Source organism: Asterias rubens, chromosome 12, assembly GCF_902459465.1.
Source record: "Asterias rubens chromosome 12, eAstRub1.3, whole genome shotgun sequence".
In the NCBI taxonomy this organism is placed as follows: Eukaryota; Metazoa; Echinodermata; class Asteroidea; order Forcipulatida; family Asteriidae; genus Asterias; species Asterias rubens.
The window spans coordinates 12,049,266-12,069,025 of NC_047073.1; the positions used below are offsets into that span (position 1 = coordinate 12,049,266).

Here is a 19,760-nt window from a genome sequence, read left to right on the forward strand (position 1 = left end):
ACTTCGACAACCAATTGAGCTCAAATTTCACAGGTTTGCTATTAAATGCATATGTTGAGATACACCAAGTGAGAAGACTGGTCTTTGACAATTTACCAATAGTGTCCAGTGTCTTTAAAGATGTATAATGAAACTTTTACATTTGTTTGATTTCTTCACAATAGACCGAGCTCTAAGCAGAGAAGTTCGTCATTCACAAAGAGCAATCAAGATTCTTGGTCTCCTTCGAGTTCTCTCCGATCTGAAGCTGATGAGAAACGCCAAAGATACTCACTAGCCACTCACCACAGTCTCCCGTTACTCTTAATATCAGATGGTTACCTCGTGACAGTCATGGAGTTACCTACGGGTCTATCCTGTGCGGGGATTGTACGAGAGTTCCTGAGTGAGGGTCGGACTGCAGTCAATCTGTTGCTGGAGAAGCAAGGTATTGAAGGGAACAGACTGAGAGGGTTATCAACCTTACAGGCTCAGGCTAGCGTCTCATCAGGGAAACCAGGGTTGGATAGAGGCGGATCCAAGAGGACGTTATCTCTGGATGAAGTCAGAACAGATAGTCTCGACAAAGATGGCCTGATGAGCACGGCGGGAAGTGACTTTGCCGATTATGCCGATCGGTTTAGCCAGATGGAGGAAGGGCAGTTTGTGTTTGGTGATTCCACCCTGTTGCAAAATACTCAACCAGTGAAGTTATCGAATGCAGACGGCCAGGCAGTTATAACTGATCGAGCACAACGGTCGCTGATGAGCGCGTGGGGACTGGTTGTGTCTCATACGGGACGATGGACAAATGAAACTGAAGATCTGCTTCAGTATACAGCGAGATCCTTAATCAATCTGTTTGTAGTCGTCCTAAAAGCTAGTCGCCATCAGCGTACTCTGCAGGATCTATCCGCAGTCTATATGGTGCTGAATCTCTTCAAGGCGGCTACGACCACCCTGTATTGGGATTCCCAGTTGCATCGTAGCTTACCCACAGCCTTGAGGCTTATTAGCGGAACGGTCAAATCCCTACTCAGACATTCCGGCCACACTTACCTAACCACGGCACCTAGATGGTGTATCAGTATCCTACAGTACAGTGAGAAACTTTTGAGTAATATCTACAGCTTCACCAAATCTGATCAACCGACAGTGAGTTATCGACAGCTCCCTTATCACAGGGCGGACATAGTGGAGAGCGCCCTCATGTGTCAGGATAGTGTTAGGATGAGAGGGTCACTGGACAGTGGGACGACAAGGTTAACGAGAGGAAGTAGTAGTGAGCGGAGGATAAACCAACAGGAAGTGGACTGTGTTGTCATAGCTGTCGGACACACACCGGCTAAAAGGTTAGAATAGATTCCACTTTAATATTGTTTAAAGGCACTGGACAATATTGGTAATTACATGTAGGCCTACTCAAAATAATTGTTGGCATAAAAACTTACTCGCTAATGAGCAATGGAGAGATTTTGTTAGTATGAAACATTGGGAGAAACGGCTCCATCTGATGTAACATAAATTTTGAGAAAGAGGTAATTTCTCTCTCAAATATTGAAAAACTTCAGGCCTGAACTGAAGCCCTTTTCATTTGTTTTTCCTTTAGGCATTTGAAAGCACACACATTTGTGCAGCCAATTATTTTCTTTATTTTCTGGCAACTTTGATTACCAGTTGAGTCCAAGTTTTCACAGATTTGTTATTTGATGCATATGTTGGGATAACCATAATGGTGATTGGCATACTGGTCTTAAAATTACAAAACAAGTCCAGTGCCTTTAATATCAACAATCAACATCCAGATACCTGACTACCAATCACTGTCATATCTGGATCACAACATTTTAATCTTTATTTTTCAGCAGTGTTTTTAGCAGTGGAATTTTCACAACAAGTTCAAACTGAAAAAAAAAGTTAAGGTGAAACAAAAGTTATAAAGAATAGAACATTGAAATTTATAACAAGCCATTTGAATGTGTGATAAGAATCCTACCAATCGAAAACTTTTACTTTTACACATGTTTTAAATTCATAGCTATTTGAATGGGTGATTCAACTAAAGAATAATTTAAATTTTTCACAAACGTTTTAAATTCATAGCAATTAGAGGAGCAAAGCTGCTGAATGGTTTGCATAATTTAGTGATGCGGAATCATAAATGGTATATATATATATATTTTTTTTATAAAAAAGAAAAACCACCAAAATGTAACTCTATTAACAAGAAGTATTTGACAAAAAAGGTTTCAAATGTCAGGTTGTATTGCTTTACCAGCCGTTGCAAGTGTCAAGTTTGCGTGTCATTGTTGCACCGTATTGCAATTAGGCGGGTGTTCTCTTTCGACTTCCAAAGATCGTCCCCCTAAAAGTATCACAAAGAAACAAACCCAAAGTATTGCTAAAATAAGAGAGTTTTGCGGTAACAACATGTGAATATATCTTTTGAGTAGTGTGTGTTCTGAAAAGAACAGGGCCCAATTTCATGGCTCTGCTTACCTTAAGCACAGAATCGGCGCTTACGGAAGCAGCTCAGTCTATTGTGAAGAAATCAAACAAATGTAAAAGTTTCATTATACATCTTTAAAGACACTGGACACTATTGGTAAATTGTCAAAGACCAGTCTTCTCACTTGGTGTATCTCAACATATGCACAAAATAACAAACATGTGAAAATTTGAACTCAACTGGTCGTCGAAGTTGCGAGATAATAGTGAAAGAAAAAACACCCTTGTCACATGAAGTTGTGTGCTTTCAGATGCTTGAATTCTGAGGTCTCAAAATCAAATTCGTAGAAAACTTTTCTTAAAAAGTCTGTTACTTCAGAGGGAGCCGTTTCTCACAATGTTTTATACTATCAATCTCTCCCCATTACTCGTTACCAAGTATTGTTTTATGCTAACACTTATTTGAGTAATTGCCAATACATGTAGTGTCCACTGCCTTTAGTCATGTTAGTGCTTTTAAAAAGTAATAAAATCTCAAGTTTTGAAGAAGATTTCAAAGCTTGTATGAAAACTGTTAAGTCACAGTGACATAAATCTTGATACATATCCCAACATTCTTGGTATGATGTTATTCGGAGATTCGGTACATGTACATGTACATGTACATGTACATGTTTATACATGCACAGGATCTGTCCCTAGCTAGTGAAGGGTAAATCTTCTATCCTGCAAAGAGGAAATGATGATAACAGACCCAATATCACAATGACCCCTAGCACAGGCGCTGGCAATCAGTCTGTACAATGGTCAGTCAGTGGAACATTCTTCCCTTCAGCTATTTATGAATATAAAAGAAAAAACCGAACTTTCCTGCAAGTTGGACGAGTATTTGTTTGATCGGCAAACAGCAGTCTGATGATGATCAATGCTACATTTTCACAAGAAGGGAATATTTTTGTTAAAGTTAAATGTCAGTTTTGCAGGGGTTGAATTTTGTTCTTGTAGGGGCACAGCAATTTTCCTCTGGAAAGGGGCATTTCTATGAGAAAAATTTCATTTTGTATTGAAACTTTGCAATGGGCACCACTGCAAAAGCTCTGACATGGCACGACGACGATTGTGGGTGTTGTAGGTTCAATGAAGGCGTGGGTTTAACCAAGTTCCTATAATATGTAAATTTCTAGGGTGTTGACATTATATCAAAGGTCCTACCAGTTGATGCTTAATTTTAGACAGTTAATTTTCCTTTAAAAAAAAGGTGTTTTTCTTACAAGGCTGGAGAAAGAAATTCCAAAGGGACTTGCTATTGAGTGAATGGCGGGGAGATCGATGTTATATTGTAGGGCATGTTGTTGGGTAGCATGGTTGGCTTGTGCGTAAAGCACTCGCCTCTCACCAAGGTGACCCCGGTTCGATTTGAGTTGAGTTGTGCGTTAGTTCTCTGCTGTGCCACGAGGGTTTTCCAGACCATCCGGTTTTCCTCCATCGGGAAAAATCAAACACTTTCGATCTTGGCTGTGCTCCCTGGTCATAAAAGGTTGATGTGGCTGGCAGCCAAAGGCGCCCTTGCATGCCTTCTTCTTGAACATGTTGTAGCCGCGCCCTTCGCAATTCAGTCCTTAGCTGCGAGTAAGGATAATTAGCCTCCCAAATTATTATTATTATTATTATTTTATATTAGCATCGGGGTTGAACCCAGAGGAATTGAGTAATTTTAAAGTACAACTAACTGTATACATGACAAATTACTTCAACACAAAAACTGAATTTATTTGCTTTTTAATTTTTATTCAATCAAATACAAATCTTGAAGTTGATGTTGGGCACTACACTTTACATACATCTTATTTACGTGATTCATTTAAATGGGGGAGAGCATGAGAGTGGCGCTATCTTTGATCCAAACTGGACCTTCATTTAAAGTGCACACACAATACAAACATAACAACACATCTAAAAAAAAGTGAACATAGCAAAGGGTCTAAGGGAGGGATTCCAAAATGGCCAATTGTTAAAGGAACACGTTGTCTTGGATCGGTCGAGTTGGTCAATGAAAAGCGTTTGTAACCGTTTTGTTATAAAATGCATGGTTAGAAAAATGTTTTAAAAGTAGAATACAATGATCCACGCACATTTGCCACGAGATTGCGTGGTTTTCCTTGTACTTTGCTAACTAACACGGCCGGCAATTTATGGGAGTCAATAAATGGCCGACCGTGTTTGTCGACGAGGTAAAAGGAAAACCACGCAATTTCGAGTGATACTTGTGTTGATCATTATATTCTACTTTTAAAATATCTTTCTAATTATATGCATTTTATAACATATGAATACAAACGCTTTTCAACTTGACCGATCCAAGGCAACACCTCCTTTTATACAGTAGATATCAATTGGTTTTCTGTTTTGACACATTATGAGTTACATAAAAGATGACATGTCATGTATACATGTACATATTCAAACTAAACAAGTTAAACTTATGCCTGGCAAGTGGCAACGTAGTTTGGCATCATGACTTGAAAAAAAAGTTGATGCCCCGGGATGTTTCAACTCTAGCAGACTGTTTTTCGAAGAATAAATGACAACACAAATGAACAGGTATCTATTCTCAAGTGTAACACAATGCTTATGACTATACACTGTACATAATAATAATAACAACCGTATTTCTATGTTCATCGTGTGTTATGTTGTGTTGTCATTAAGCCTTTGAGATAGATTCTGCTAGGTTCAAAACATGAGGTCATTATTACTATTTTTTGCATTTATACCAGTAGAACTTTTGATTGAAAAAAGCATTTTGGAACAGCTAATTCTATTTTCAACTTTAAAATTCCATAGAGTTGATTTCTTTACTCTTGTATTTTTGATATGTATGAAGTTTGGAAGTAGTGAAAGATTTTTGTGCAGCAGGACAAAACCCTATACATGAACTGTACATAACAACTAGAGATCCCCCCTGAAATTATTACTTTAAACAAGTCTTGAGAAACCTTATATGAGTCTTACATGTATTTACAGTTATTTAAAGGAAGTGTACAATAAGGCTAAAATATACTTTTCTGTACAAAAAGTGGTGGACATAGTTTTTTAATTGATACAAAGTGTTAAATAGGAATGACACAAATAAAAAACTATTTGCATAAGGGAAATTCTTTTTACAGTTTTGGAAATTTTTGAATTCTAAAAAATGTCATGCAAGTACCGTTTCAAATCTTCATTTAAACAAAGACAATTGGTGGTAAAAACTTTATAATTTTAGTTTCCAGCGAAGACCTATTTCTTGAACTTTAATTTTTTTTTTTACTTAATCAATTTATTGCAAAAGGCGGGATGACGAAAAATGCTACACTTTTTTTCCACGTATTATAATTTTGAAAAAGCTTTACATACTTAATTTACATTTTTTTTTACACTTTACACAAAAACACAGTACAGTAGGACTATAATACAGTTTTGAAAAAATAACAACATTTTCTCTTTTACAATTAGCGTTGTCAATTCAACAAATTGTAATTTTAGGGGTGTAGCTCTTTTTAAATTCTTGGTAAAGTTGCCCCATGGTACCCAGAATGCAGGTTATCCCTAAACTCAACTGAAATTCTCAGATATTTTTGAAATTCGAGTTTGATCAATTTTTAACTTAATTGACAGTCAGGCAACTTAAATAACAGTGACAATTAAGGGCTGTACTTTTTAAGAAGATTTTCAGTCTACATTTAGGCCTATTACTTGCAAATGTTTTTAAAAACTACAGGATTACTGGAGTACAACAATTTTTCAAAACGAAATTAGTTTAGACCTTTTCCCCACAACTTGTTGCATTAAAAATGTGTGATATGATAGCAAAAAACAAATTATTATAATGGAGCATAATCACATAATTGTATTAGACAGATACCAGCAAAACAGTAAGGATAGAAAAAAGACATCTCAAATTATGACAATGTTTTTAGACTATTGGTCCAGTTGCAACATTTTCATATAGTTGCGAATCATCTACTTTACCTATCAACACTTGATAATCAGGACACGTATTATCCATGCTGTTTCTATGTAGCGACTGATACACGTCCTTATTGTTATTCTTAGCTTTAAATGGCATTCTGACCTTCTTTAGTATCGGCGACCTGCTTCCATTTATTACTGGTGGAGTTGTCGCTGCAATTTTGTCCAGGCTTTGTTGCGATACGCTTGGTGTAAGGTATTGGTTAGAGTCTTGTGGCAGTGACGCTCGATTAGAAGCAGACGTTTTAGGAATTGAGTCTTCGTCTGTACTATTTGGATCAGAATGACGTTTAGGTTTCTTATGGAGGACTGGCGGTTTCATCGCCGATCTCAGCTGGGCTGATGGAGACTTCTCGGCCGATTTTTCAAAAGCATTGATTTTCTTGTGGATGATATTTGTCTTCTGTTGGAGGTCATTTGGAATGTCGTAAACGGGGGCTTGTGTGGGTTTAGGGCTAGAGTTCTCCGGGACTGTCTCATGGATGAGTATGTCTGTTGGAACTGCGTACTCAGGTTGCTCTGTCATCTGTGGAGCTGAAATATTTCTTAATAGTCTCGGAGACGATTTATAATTATCGCTGTTGCTTACTGTGGGTCCCGTCTCTGAACTGACTTTATTGAGTTTTCCTCTGCGAGGATTGTGTTGTATGTTTTTGGAGAGGATTTCGTAATCGTTTGCGTCGTGTTCACCGAGTGCTGCTGGAGTGACCGTGTCCTCTGTTTTTTGTTTCTTTAATTCTGGTCTGCTTTGATTGGTTTTGCTAACATCTTGTTGAGGCTTGATTGGTTTGGAAGCGGTCACAGGTTTTGCATTAGTGTTCGCTTTACCTACTTTAGTTAGTGAATCAGTTGAGCTGTACATGTAGGTGTTGTCATCGTCCGATTTAGAGCTCAACATGTACTCATTTTCATCAGCAACTCCCTCTGCGCTTTTCGCTTTCATGTCGGTGTAGTCCTCACCTGAATTCCTTTTAGAGGATTTCATAGGTGCATAATAAGTGTCATTGGTAGCGGGTTTCTTGAGACGAGCGTTCATGTCAAGATATTGCTTTTCTACTTTTGGTTGTGTTTCTGAAACGGTCACAGTACTGTCATGGTTAGAGGCAGCTGCTTGATTTGGTGATAGCGGTACCATGGTGTACTCTGTTTTACTCGGACTACTCGTTTTTGTTTTGTTACTCGGCTGGGAAGGTCTCTTGCATTTCAGACAAACTATGATGTTAATAACAACGATTAATAACAACCCCACAAGAACTAAACCTATGATTAGACCCATGTTTCCTCTCTCTCCGAAAACCGTCTTGTTATTCGGACTTTTTGGTGCTACACTTAAGGACGCTGTCCCAGAGGAATTACCAAACATTGTTGACACTACGCATGTGACTACGGCATTATTATTCTCAGTGGTTAAGTCCTTTACATGAAGTGCTTTTGCCTTATTCTCAACTATGAATTGATCATAGGGATCATCAGCTTCAATAAACTTATTCTGGAAATACCAAAAGATCTCAAAAGGGATACTTGTGGTCACCTCACACACAAATGTTACAATTTGTGAAACGTCTTTTGTTACAGTCTCAGGTGTAATATTGACCGACGTCGTAGTATTCACTGTACATGTTCTTCTCTCTTGAATAGGATCGGGTAGTTCCATAATGCAAGTGATCACTGGATCAGTCAGTATTTGCGTTTCGGACATTATAGTCTTTAGCTGCAGAAGGTTATTACCGATCTTGTGGAGTTCGGACGGTAAAGCATTACCATCGTTAGACCATGTCAATGATACAGAAGGCACACCAGGCTCGGATTCACAAACAAGTGTCATAGCTTTGGTTATCGAGAGCCCAGTAATACCTGATGTCTTACATATCGGGTATAGGTCAGGTGGTGGGACTACTAGTTGTAGCCTGGCTGTTGCCTCGGCGATAAAGTATCTTCCCGATTGCGGCCGGATAAAAGTACACGAATACTGCCCTCCATCATCCTTGGTGACATCTTTGACTGTCAGCGTGTATTTACAGACTTGTTGGTCACCGTTGCTTTCAAAGCCCCATCCGATGTCGTACTTCTCTGGGTTGAGGACGTAGGTCATATTAGCGAGTGTATCTCCTCCTTTCCTTCCCCAGAAAACAAAGGTATCGTCGCAGGAAGGGACGTCCGGTTGATACGAGCAAAGAAACTCGGCTCTTCCTCCTTGTAGGACGTTGAATCTAGATGGTCTGACGGTGACTTGTACCGAGGTTGATAACTCAATCAATAAGAAGATGGTCGTAATCCACTGTAGGAGTTGTAACATGGAACGAGTGCTGGAGATTCCCATCGCGTCCCAAGTGTGCGCAAGATCTGCGGAAAATCAAACAGTACACAACAAATTCAATTAACAAATATTCAAAGTTTAAAGCTGATGCAAGCTTTGCAACTCTGCATTTGTTTGCAGACAAAGTGAGGGAGAAGAATAAAAAAAAAGAAAACAGGTTTCCGGCAGTTGCCTGAAAACCTAACTAATTTCCACACTTTTCAAGTGATAAATTTACACCTTTAAAATGACATTTTTGGGGGAACCATACCCATTGATGATATGCATTCTTTAGCAAGTGGTCTTGATGCAACACACAATTGTACAAAATAATTTTTCCGAGAAATGTCTCATCATTTTATCAACAATATGGGCACTTTGCAGGATTCGTGTGTAATAGGTAGCTGCATGTGTGAATTCCCATTTTGTTGTTTATTTTGCTGATACTTGAGCACTAACTTAGGTCAAAGAAAGGAAAACTCCTACTAAGTAGACAAATGTTACCGAGGTTATCTTCTACCAGGATCAACTCATACTCGCGACAACTCACACTGGGTCAACTTGTACCTAAGTTAACTTGTACCTAAGTCAACTTGTACCCAAGTCAACTTGTACCGGGGTTAACTTGTATCCATGGCAACTCATACCATAGATGACTCATATATGTACCAACAGTCGACTTAGAGTTAATTGTTTGTGTATTCATATAAATTGTCTTTTCCTTTTTTTAGTTCTTTTTTTTTGGTAAGGGTTTAAATCAAGTCCAAGAAAAGACAATTGAAAGGTTAAGATGGGGTGAAGAAAACAAAAACATTTTAAATGGCTTTTAGAGTGAATTAATTATTGATAAACTACTTAAGTGATTTAAGGTTTTTTCTTGATAAAGTCTCTTTTTTCTCTTGCAAGGAATTTTTCTTTCGATATAATTGTTTTCCTGGTAGAATATCAACAACTGAAAGTAAAGTCTGGTAACAATTTTTTTTTTGAGTGAAGCAAACCTAGGAAAACAAAGATGAGAAGCAGGAAATGCTTAAAAATGGAAACTAAGAGTGAAGCATTTGTTCTTTAATACCACTCTGCACTAGTGATGTCATTTTTGCTCAAAATACCCAAAATGGCAGACAAAGTTTCCTCCACTCACGCAATCAGCGTACCAGACCACAGGAATTAGGGTCATCTCCTTCCTTTAAGTCAACTCATGACCAAGTCAACTTGTATGGAGGTCAACTCATACTGACCAGGGCAGACAGTTGACTTTGTCCATCAAAATTCCTTCCCCATGAGTTCATTGATTTTAAACACACATTCCTTTGTACAGGAAGTCATATCATAAGGTCCAAAAAAGACAAAAAATTATTTTGTTTTAAGCAGTGATTTATTTATTTATCTGTTCAGAAATATATCTTGGCCGAGTATCAAATAAGTTAACTGATTTACTGAAATTTTTTGTTGAAGTTCCTTTTTCCCTGGAAATAAAGTTCTTCCATTAGTTGATTTTTTTCCTGCCAGAATCAAAGAGTCCAGGGGAAAAAGCATCTAACGAAATTACTGAATCTATTTTCAAGTTGTTTTTATGTTGAAGTTACTTCTTAACTCTTAAATATACTTAAATTGTGGCTCTGAAAGGAGCCATTTCTGGGTTTTTGTGATGTCAAAAACTTTACATAACAAGAGGGGATGGTCGTAAAACTTTGTCACTTAAAAAAAGAAAAAAACCATCATTAAAGACAGTGGACACTATTGGTAGTTGTCAAAGACCAGTCTTCTCACTTGGTGTATCTCAACATACATGTTTGCGTAAAATAAAAAACCTGTGAAAATTTGAGCTCAATTGGTCGTCGAAGTTGCGAGATATGAATGAAATAAAAAACACCCTTGTCACATGAAGATGTGTGCTTTCAGATGCTTGATTTCGAAACCTCACATTCTAAACTTGAGGTCTCGAAATCAAATTCGTGGAAAATTACTTCTTTCTCAAAAACTACGTCACTTCAGAGCATTTCAGAGGGAGCCGGGGTGGACAGGGAATGTTTATTGTAAAGTTGGGATTGTAGGTCTCAACAATCAGCAAGCATTGGGGATAAAGAATATTAATTTTGGTTTAACCGATAGGTTTTTTCCACAGGACTCTGGAAAGTACTGAGTATACAGTGTTATAACACATCAGTGTGTTGGTAAAAATCTAAGTTAATAATCAGCAAGCAATATTGTTTTAATGAAATTATTTATCAGTTAGAGGGTACATGTTGAACATGTTGGTACACTAGTTTCTACCTCAATGGTATAACTTTACAATTTCAAAGTATGTGACATGAGGACAACAAATTAACCCGAAACAAAGAAAACTTTCCTTTTTCTGCCAGCACTTTTGCAGTCATTTTTACAAAAAGGAATATCTAAATCAGATGCTATCATCATTAAAAATGAAAAAGCAGTGCCAAGGTATCAAAACTTTTCCCCAAAACCATATAAATACAAAATAAAAAAACTTACCTGTGATGGAATTTGGAGCTGTCGCTGAACTCGCTTGTTAGTCTAGTGTGGTGAAATAAAATTAGTGACTTCAAGTAGCAGAAGACACTGTATCTGCATCTACTTCCAAGTCAATTCTTGGTTCCTTACACCAAAGAGCAAGAAGTCCTTTCTCTGTGCTTTCACAGTGCATGCACTTTATTCAGACTGGTATTGTCTGCTCAGGTGTGGTGACTCAGGTATAAACACCAAGCATTCTATTCACACATTATAAACACAACCAACTCCTATGACATCACAGTTTAATCCTTTGTTATAATTCACTGGTCAGTGGTCAATGCTTGATCTGCTGCACTTTGGTCTGGACACTTTAAATGGGTCTCAATTGCCCACTCAGTTATTGTTATCAATTCGGTAAACACAGGCCTATCTATGCAGAGTTGATTCCCCATGAAGTTTACAATGGACAAATATTGATCAGTTCAAAACTTTCTGCACCCATGAAGGTGGTGTTAGAACATGGAGTAGAACCAAAGTAAACTCTGGACTGTAGATGCCTTGATTCAGAAGACTGTATTGTATATTTAAATAAATAAAAAATTAACGGCCCGACGTTTCGATCCTAGCAGAGACTAACTTTCAATATGACTTGATATCGACGCATGATGTTGCTCGTCTGGAATGCAGAATTGGCTATAACTGCCGTCAGAGATGTGCTGGTTGGTTAAAACCAGAAACATGCAAATCATTGTGGGCTAGGTAACTTTGATTACTCGCTTGTGATTGGTGGACAGTATCCTGTGATGTCACAGGCCGTATATTAACATCAGGTTAAAGTACGCTGACTTGTCGATCGATTCTCTCAGCTGGAAGTTGATGACCATGATGGTAATGATCTAGTGTCATTGTGTCCCACCTTCCTCTTTGGTAGGAGGGTGTGAATGAAAGAAAAAAGTTATGTTTCTAGTGCCCCTACTTTTTTGAATCTGTGATGTAATCAAGCTTAATGAGTCGCTTTATACTATTTTGGAGAAACCATTTTTCCTCGATGGAGACTTTGACTTTTCAAATAGAACTTTATTGATTAAAACAATCTTAAAACAATATACAAATGAAGAGCTGTTCCATTAAATTTACAACAAACACAAAGTTGTTTAAGACAAACAAATTAAAAAAGAAACCAACCGAAGCTGGCGCAGTCGCAGGAATAAATGAACTTATATTAACCAGGTAATTTGGTCCTCGACAATGGTGAAAATGGCGTTGTGTATGTTCCACTTAATTTCGAAGGTAGGCAAATTGTTCTGAGACTTGTAAAACATAAATTCTGACATTATTTTGTACTGGATGCGACTGCGCCAGATAACAAAGGGGTATAACCAATAAATAACGGGTTTGAAACTGATGATGAGGTAGTTGGAGAGACGGACGACCTTGCGTGGAGAAACAAGCCAAAAACAGTCCAACAAGGGCTAAAATATCATTTTTTTATATTGGCAACTTCTTTCCAGTGATAAGTGACATCAGAAAAGTGTGGAAACTAGCAATGAAAGAAAATGTCTGATGCATGTTCAATAAATACATAGACTCAAAAAAAAAACCTGTTCTAATTTTTATTCTTTCTCATCACTTGGTGTTTCTACTTGCACAACTTTTGAACCAAAGGTGGTATCAACATAGGGTTTTGACAACATTCAAGAATGACCTACACTGTAGGGCGAAAGCGACTCATTTTGCTCAATCACATCACTTGTTTACATGGAGAGTTAAGGAAATTGGAGCTTATAAATTGAAAGTTTAAGTTCTCTCAATTATGTTTCAAAAGTGGAACTTTCTGGTACAAATTGAGGCTACAAGTTGAAAGAATGATGAACAACTTATTTCCTTGTTGAGAAGTAAAGTTTTGTTTAGCATGTACTCGAAATTAAGTCTTTTTTGTACATTATGCTTTGTTTGATATAAGCTATATCATGTAAGTTCAGGATTAGTTGATTTGTGAGACCTTGTATGCGAATAAATTGGTTATCTTACAAGAACCAACAGAATAGAGATTGATGGGGGCTTTTGCTATAATGGGCAATTTACAGAACTTCAGAGTGCATTGATTTCAGATAATTCTGATAATAAAGTCTCGCTAACAACACCAATTTAGGGACATATACAATCTTTAATGTGACAGAAAACAAACAAAATGGAACATAATAAAAAGCTTACTTGGTAAAAGCTTTTTAAATATTGGAAGATGTGCTGTTATTTTGTTGTGAGAAACATGTTTTAGTTTTTCAATCCTCCTGGGTTTAATCTTGTTCAGACCAAACATGTACATGTCATAGCTGGTGACCACTACAATAGGAGTATGCATGTACATGTGGTCACCAACCACTTGCCTCCATGCTAGAATCAACCCCATTGTACAGTCACCAACCAGCTAGAACCAACCCATTGTAAAGTCAGACACCACCTAGAACCAACCCAATGACAGGAAGTCTGAGAGGCTTGATAAACCCAAACATTTGCATAAATTGTGTTTATGAATATTGATGATGTCATGGAACCTTATAATTACCATATTTATAAAGAGATGAGTCCCAACAAGAGTGGTTCCCCAATTCAAAGTTTTAGAACCAGACTAAGCATTATCTGTGCACTGAAAAACATTTTTGTTTGATGAATTTTGTTGTCAAAGATTCTTATCTTTTTGAATATTTAGTTTGGGTTGAACAGAGAGAACTTAACTGAACCATGCCTGCGATGTACCAAGTGAGCTATTATACAAATATTGACAGTTTCGTTTCGAGTGCAATGGTTAAAACTACGACTCCCGAGGTGGTCCCCGGAGCGTTCTATTTACCTGAGGCGCAGCCGAGGGAAAATGGAATGGTCCTGGGATCACTGAGGGAGTCGTAGTTTTAACTATAGCGTGAGTTAAAGCAGTCAATATTTCTTTTATAACACCCTAACAGACTATTTATCATCTTCGTACACATAACGTTCGTACGCGCGATTCAGATACACAGATGCACAACTGATTGGGTTTCGAGGTGGGTAAAAAGATGTCTGGGTACTGCACGCCGTGTGATAGTCGACGACTATCACACGGCAAAACGACGCACTATCACACGGCTGCCATCTAGTAAAACGAAGACGTACCACGTGACGCGCTCTAAACCAATGAAAAGGCAGAATATTTGTAAGGGGTGTTATAAGTAGCCATATTTTAGGATGCAGTCTCCGTAATTTGTCAATACCGACTCTCATGTGAAAACTAAATTACAACAATACAAACAACAATAAAACCTTTGTGTGTTTATGTCAATGAAAAATGACACAATTATTGATTTGGTTATTTATTGATTAAAGGCACTGGATACCTTTGGTAATTGTCAAAGACCAGTCTTCTTACTTGGTGTATCTCAATATATGCATAAAATAACAAACCTGTGGAAATTTGAGCTCAATTATTGGTCGTCTAATTTGCGAGAGAATAATGGAAGAAAAATTGCCCTTGTTGCACAAGTTGTGTGCTTTAAGATGCTTGATTTTTAGACCTTAAAATCAAATTCTGAGGTCTCGAAACAAAATTCAAATATTTGAGTGAAAATTTATTTCTTTCTCAAAAACTATGTACTTCAGTGGGAGCCATTTCTCACAATGTTTTATACATGTACTATCAACAGCAATCGTTAACAAGTAAGGTTTTGTGCAGATATTTTGCGTAATTAACAATAGTTTCCAGTGCCTTTAAAGAGCTTGAAATGACTATTAAACCCCACACCATGCACATGTAGGTTAGCCTTTGTACTCAATAAAATAATCTTACTTTTTTTCCAAGGAACATTTATCATGCCTGCAATAACTTGGCTTCTCATAAAGATGCTATGTCAGATTTTTGGCCGATTTGACGACCCCCTTGATGGGGGTCAAGAAAGTTACAAGCTTTCATTTGAGCCATTGCTCGAAAAAGTCCGCCAATTAATAGTAGTGCTCAGTGAAATAAAGTGCTCAAAATTTGTTTTTGTCGGGATCCCGACAATATATCACGTGACCAATTCTTATGTGTTTTATAGGAAACGTTTTACACTTTTGTCATGGTTCCTGACCATTATAAGTAAAAGTTAAACTTTTTTCGTTAGAGCGGGTGATACTCTTTGAAATACCATTCACTCAAATTGTTTTATTTTTTAATGTTTGGGGCCAAAAATCTGACATAGCATCTTTAATTTGATTGACTATTTGTTCTCCCCTACAGACTGATCAAGACATGGAAGCTTCTTCACAGACACCTTGCAGCCAGATACAGGAAACTTCACAGGGACTCTTCCACTCGCCAGAGGAGGGGTGTGCGGAAACTGCTGTTGCTTATTTGTGGTGTGCAGCTGAAATTAAAGCAGTTGGGATGTAATGTAGCCCTATCAGTCAGCCAAGAGTGGAGTAAACGTATTGATGCTAGCTATCTCAAAGGTTACTATATTATGTATTTTGTAATTCAATCATTTACAAAAGCAACAAGTTATAAGATTAGTTTTAAAGGCACTGGACATCTTTAGTAATTGTCAAAGACCAGTAGTGTTTCCATATATATGTATGCATAACTTACAAATCTGTGAAAACTTGGACTCAATTGGTCACTGAAGTTGCAATGAGAATAATGAAAAAAAAAACACCTTTGTTGCACAAAATTAAAGGCACTGGACAGTTTTAGTAATTGTCAAAGACCAGTAGTGTTTCCATATATATGCATAACTAACAAATCTGACAAAACTTGGACTCAATTGGTCACTGAAGTTGCAAGAGAATAATGAAAGAAAAAACACCTTTGTTGCACAAATTTGTCTGCTTTCAGATGCCTAAAAATTGCTTCAGTGTTTTAATAATTGAGTGAGAAATTACTTCTTTCTAAAAAACTACGTTACTTCAGAGGGAGCCGTTTCTCACAATGTTTTATACCATCAACAGCTCTCCATTACTTGTTACCAAGTAACTTTTTATGCAAACAATTATTTTGAGTAATTACCAAAAGTGTCCAGTGCCTTTAAAAAGAGTATTTAGTGACTGTATGAAAGAAATACAATGTAGGTCAATGGGAAGACCGTATTTTGTAAAGTGCAGTTAGTTTTAATAGTTTGAGACTAATAGTTATTCCTTAATGATACAACTGACACAGGATGTGAGTACTACCTACAAGGTTGTACAAGGGAGGCCGTTACCTGTTGGTATACGGTCCTACACCAGACTAAACAACTACAGTATAGAGATATGATGTTACCTAGCAACCGGGACCATCCTACGCAAGATTATACAACTCAAATTTACAAGTAAGTCACTGTCAATCGTAGAGAAAGTTTCAGTCTAAAATATAAATATAGTAAGGTTTGCGGTAACACCAATTAATGATAATCTTTAATTGAGTTGGGAAAAGAACCATGGGTTTCCCGCTCTGTTCCTGCTCTCCAAATTATATCATAGGAGTCCTATATTGATAAATATAGGACTCTTGGGAGACTACGCAGCTTACCTTTGCACATTACGTATAGATTTTACATTGAAATGTATTTTGTTTTGCTTATATTTTCCGGGAAACCCATTGGTTCTGTCTTTGCTTCTTTCTTTGGGCACCTCGGGTAACTAGCTTTCCTGCAGAAACAATACCTCACAGTTACACCCTGTAAACGCTTATATGCAATATGTATCCGCTATATGTTTTTTCTCTGCAGATCCCCGTTTCCTACCACTGGCTCTTCCACCCTTGTATCTCACTCCCTCCTTGCCATTCTCTATACCCATTTGGAGCAGTATAACTTAGTTAGTGCTGTAAGATTAGTTGATTCCTTGATAGAGTGTTTTAGGGTGGAACAGCCCGGAGAGGGTAAGCAAGGCAAACAGAGGGAGGGTGGACGGCAGTATCATGGGATACAGAGAAGTAAAGTCTCCTTTTTGGGATGGAATGCTGATGAGAAACAGGTAAGAGGCTCCGGATCTTACTAACTTGATGTTGGTTTCATTAATAAACAAATTTTTACAATTACATTTTGATGTCCTTATAAACTTGAGATTTTTTGATAAAACTTCAAACAGAAAGAATGTTGGATTATGTATCCCTTTTGAGACAATTAGCATCTGGAAACATCTTGTACCAAAATGCCCATAGCAGCTACATACGGCTGCAAGATTTAGCCAGAAAACTTATGTCCTCGAGTGCCGTTGTTTGACTCCACTGTCTATTGTTATAATGTGAGTGGTGTTTTAACAAATAAGCCAGGTCCCAATTTGACTTTTTCTTCTGCTGCCACGCGGAAAGTTACGTTGTCTGGCTTTGGTGTAATTCTATCATGCGTTCCCACCTGGACTTATTTTCCGTGACATTTGCATAGCGTTTTACAGTGGTCGTGGTAGATTAACAGCGCAGATTAGCCCCCATTGGAATTTTTAGTGGCTCTGTTAAGTTTCCGTGGCTACCTCTTTCGGCCTGTTAATTTTACATCACGGTCGCGGTAAGTTGACAGGGAGGTCAGTTCACCACCATGCGTCCCCATTGGATTTCTACAGAAAGTCGCGGTACTTTAATAAAAAAAGTCTGAGCGGTTAAGAGCACCGAATTCAAGCTCTGCTGATTCTGTTCAGCAGTGTGGGTTTGAATCCCGGTCGTGACGCTTGTGTCCCTGAGCAAGACACTTAACTATTATTGCTTCTCTCCACCCAGGGGTAAATGGGGACCTGTGAGGGCAGAGATGGTTCTTGTGGTTGATTTAGCCGAGTAGCGCATTTGTTGCACGAGGCTGTATACTCCCCAGGGAGCTGAGATGGTTTAAGGAGTGAATTAAAGCCCAGTGACCAGGGGTAATAATTTGAAGCGCTTTGAGACACCCATTCGGGAGTGAAAAAGCGCTAACTCAAATATTATTATTATTGTCAAGGACTGAAATGAAATACTCTGATGAGTATCAAGAGACGCAGCTTGAGCGTTTGGTTGCATTGTCTCTCGTCAACTGTGGAGGTTGACCTTAATTACTAGGACTCAGACTCAACTGTCTTGTCTCATTTCTGCTCACTCTGTCTTTCTTATTACCCAGGCACATCCTGAGCTTCCCTGTATTCCAGACCCTGTACAGAGGGGAGCAGTCCAAACTCTGGCTCGCTTTATGGCGCTTTACTTCACCAATCAGTTCTTGTTTGTATATCCACCGTGTGCCGCTAAACCGTTGCCGCCATTACACTTGCCAGTAACTCATAATGGTGTGTACGAGCATTGTGTTTTTTTTTTATATTAACGATTGTCTTGATAGATTCAAAATGAAGCCATACAACTCCTTTTTGTTCTAGTTGTGAATGTTTGAATGTCCTTAATATGTCTAGAAGTCACCAGTTGAATTGTTTATCTGGTTTTTTTTTTAAAAGAGATTTTAAGAGGTCTTGAAAGACTTATTTTGTAAATTTTGAAAAGTTGAATCTCAAGATGGGGGTAGAGATGTACACAAAAATGTTTTTTTTTTTAACTTTCAACCATAATCTGTTATTTTGAAACTTTTGAAACCATCAGCCAAAAGACCAAGTATGATAATTTGGAATAATTGTTTTTTTGTTAATTTTTTTGGTCTATGCAAGTCCCCCCCCCCAAACAAGGCTAAAAGCCACTCTTGGTAAGGGGCTATACATAAAGGAACATTATTTAAAGTGAAATGAACTCAGGGGAGCTGAAGGTAGGAATTGATATTCCTCTTAAAACAGTCTAGATTGTAGGATGGAGGGAAACATGGAGTTCCAAGGAGATGCACTTCATGGGAACAAAGCTGTTGTATTGGCAAATCGATATTAATATTTTGACACAATAAATCTTCTGAATGATTGACACTATTCTCTTCAACTTGTGATTGGTTTGTTTCAGCTCCCTGTAGGACGGTGCCTATATACCATGATCGCATCTCAGGTAGTGTTAGACAACAACAACTATCGGATATATGGACTGCCGATACCGCCATGGCCCTGCTGCTAGTATGTGGTCTACTCCCTGAGGCCGTGTGGCTCGCTCGGGAACTCCGCGATTGGAAGAGCGCCCTCATGCTCTCAGTTATTGCCAGGGAGAATTTGCATGCCGAAGTGGACAATATGAAGGCTTATGATGCAAGGTACGCTTGTAAATAAAAGTTGTAAAATAAATTTAAAAGTTTAATCAGGAAACATTTGATTGCGATGGCACCGTGAGGAAATCTCTTTCGAGTAGCGTTGGTTCTGAGAAGAACCGGTTTGGTTGGTAAGCAGTTTGCAACAGGTTATTTTATTTTCTATATTGCAGTATGTGTGAGATACTGTCCCTTCCTGACCACCTTACCCCATTGGTCATTGTCAAGGAGGGCATTAGTGTTATTCTACAGACTCCTTTGACGTCTCCTACCAGACCAGGAGGGAGGCCGGTCAAACGGAACTCTTCATTCAGTGAGCAGGATCGACGAGGCAGTAATTCACTGATGGTGTCTGGATTGAGAAGGAGCGCCTCAATGTGTAAGTATTGGTAGACAACTTAAAGGGTTTGGATCCTTTTTGTATGACACAAAACACA

General features: G+C 38.1%; 1 protein-coding gene across 1 annotated transcript in view; it reads left to right on the forward strand.

The window, feature by feature from the left end:
- LOC117297377 (ciliogenesis and planar polarity effector 1-like) overlaps positions 1-19,760 on the forward strand; it is a 65,116-nt gene that overhangs the window by 12,296 nt on the left and 33,060 nt on the right. Inside the window, exons 8-14 of the mRNA XM_033780370.1 lie at positions 165-1,331; positions 15,456-15,667; positions 16,371-16,521; positions 16,921-17,167; positions 18,277-18,439; positions 19,089-19,329; positions 19,497-19,702. Of these exons, the coding sequence (XP_033636261.1) occupies positions 165-1,331; positions 15,456-15,667; positions 16,371-16,521; positions 16,921-17,167; positions 18,277-18,439; positions 19,089-19,329; positions 19,497-19,702 (2,387 nt within the window). The remainder of the gene's footprint in view (positions 1-164; positions 1,332-15,455; positions 15,668-16,370; positions 16,522-16,920; positions 17,168-18,276; positions 18,440-19,088; positions 19,330-19,496; positions 19,703-19,760) is intronic.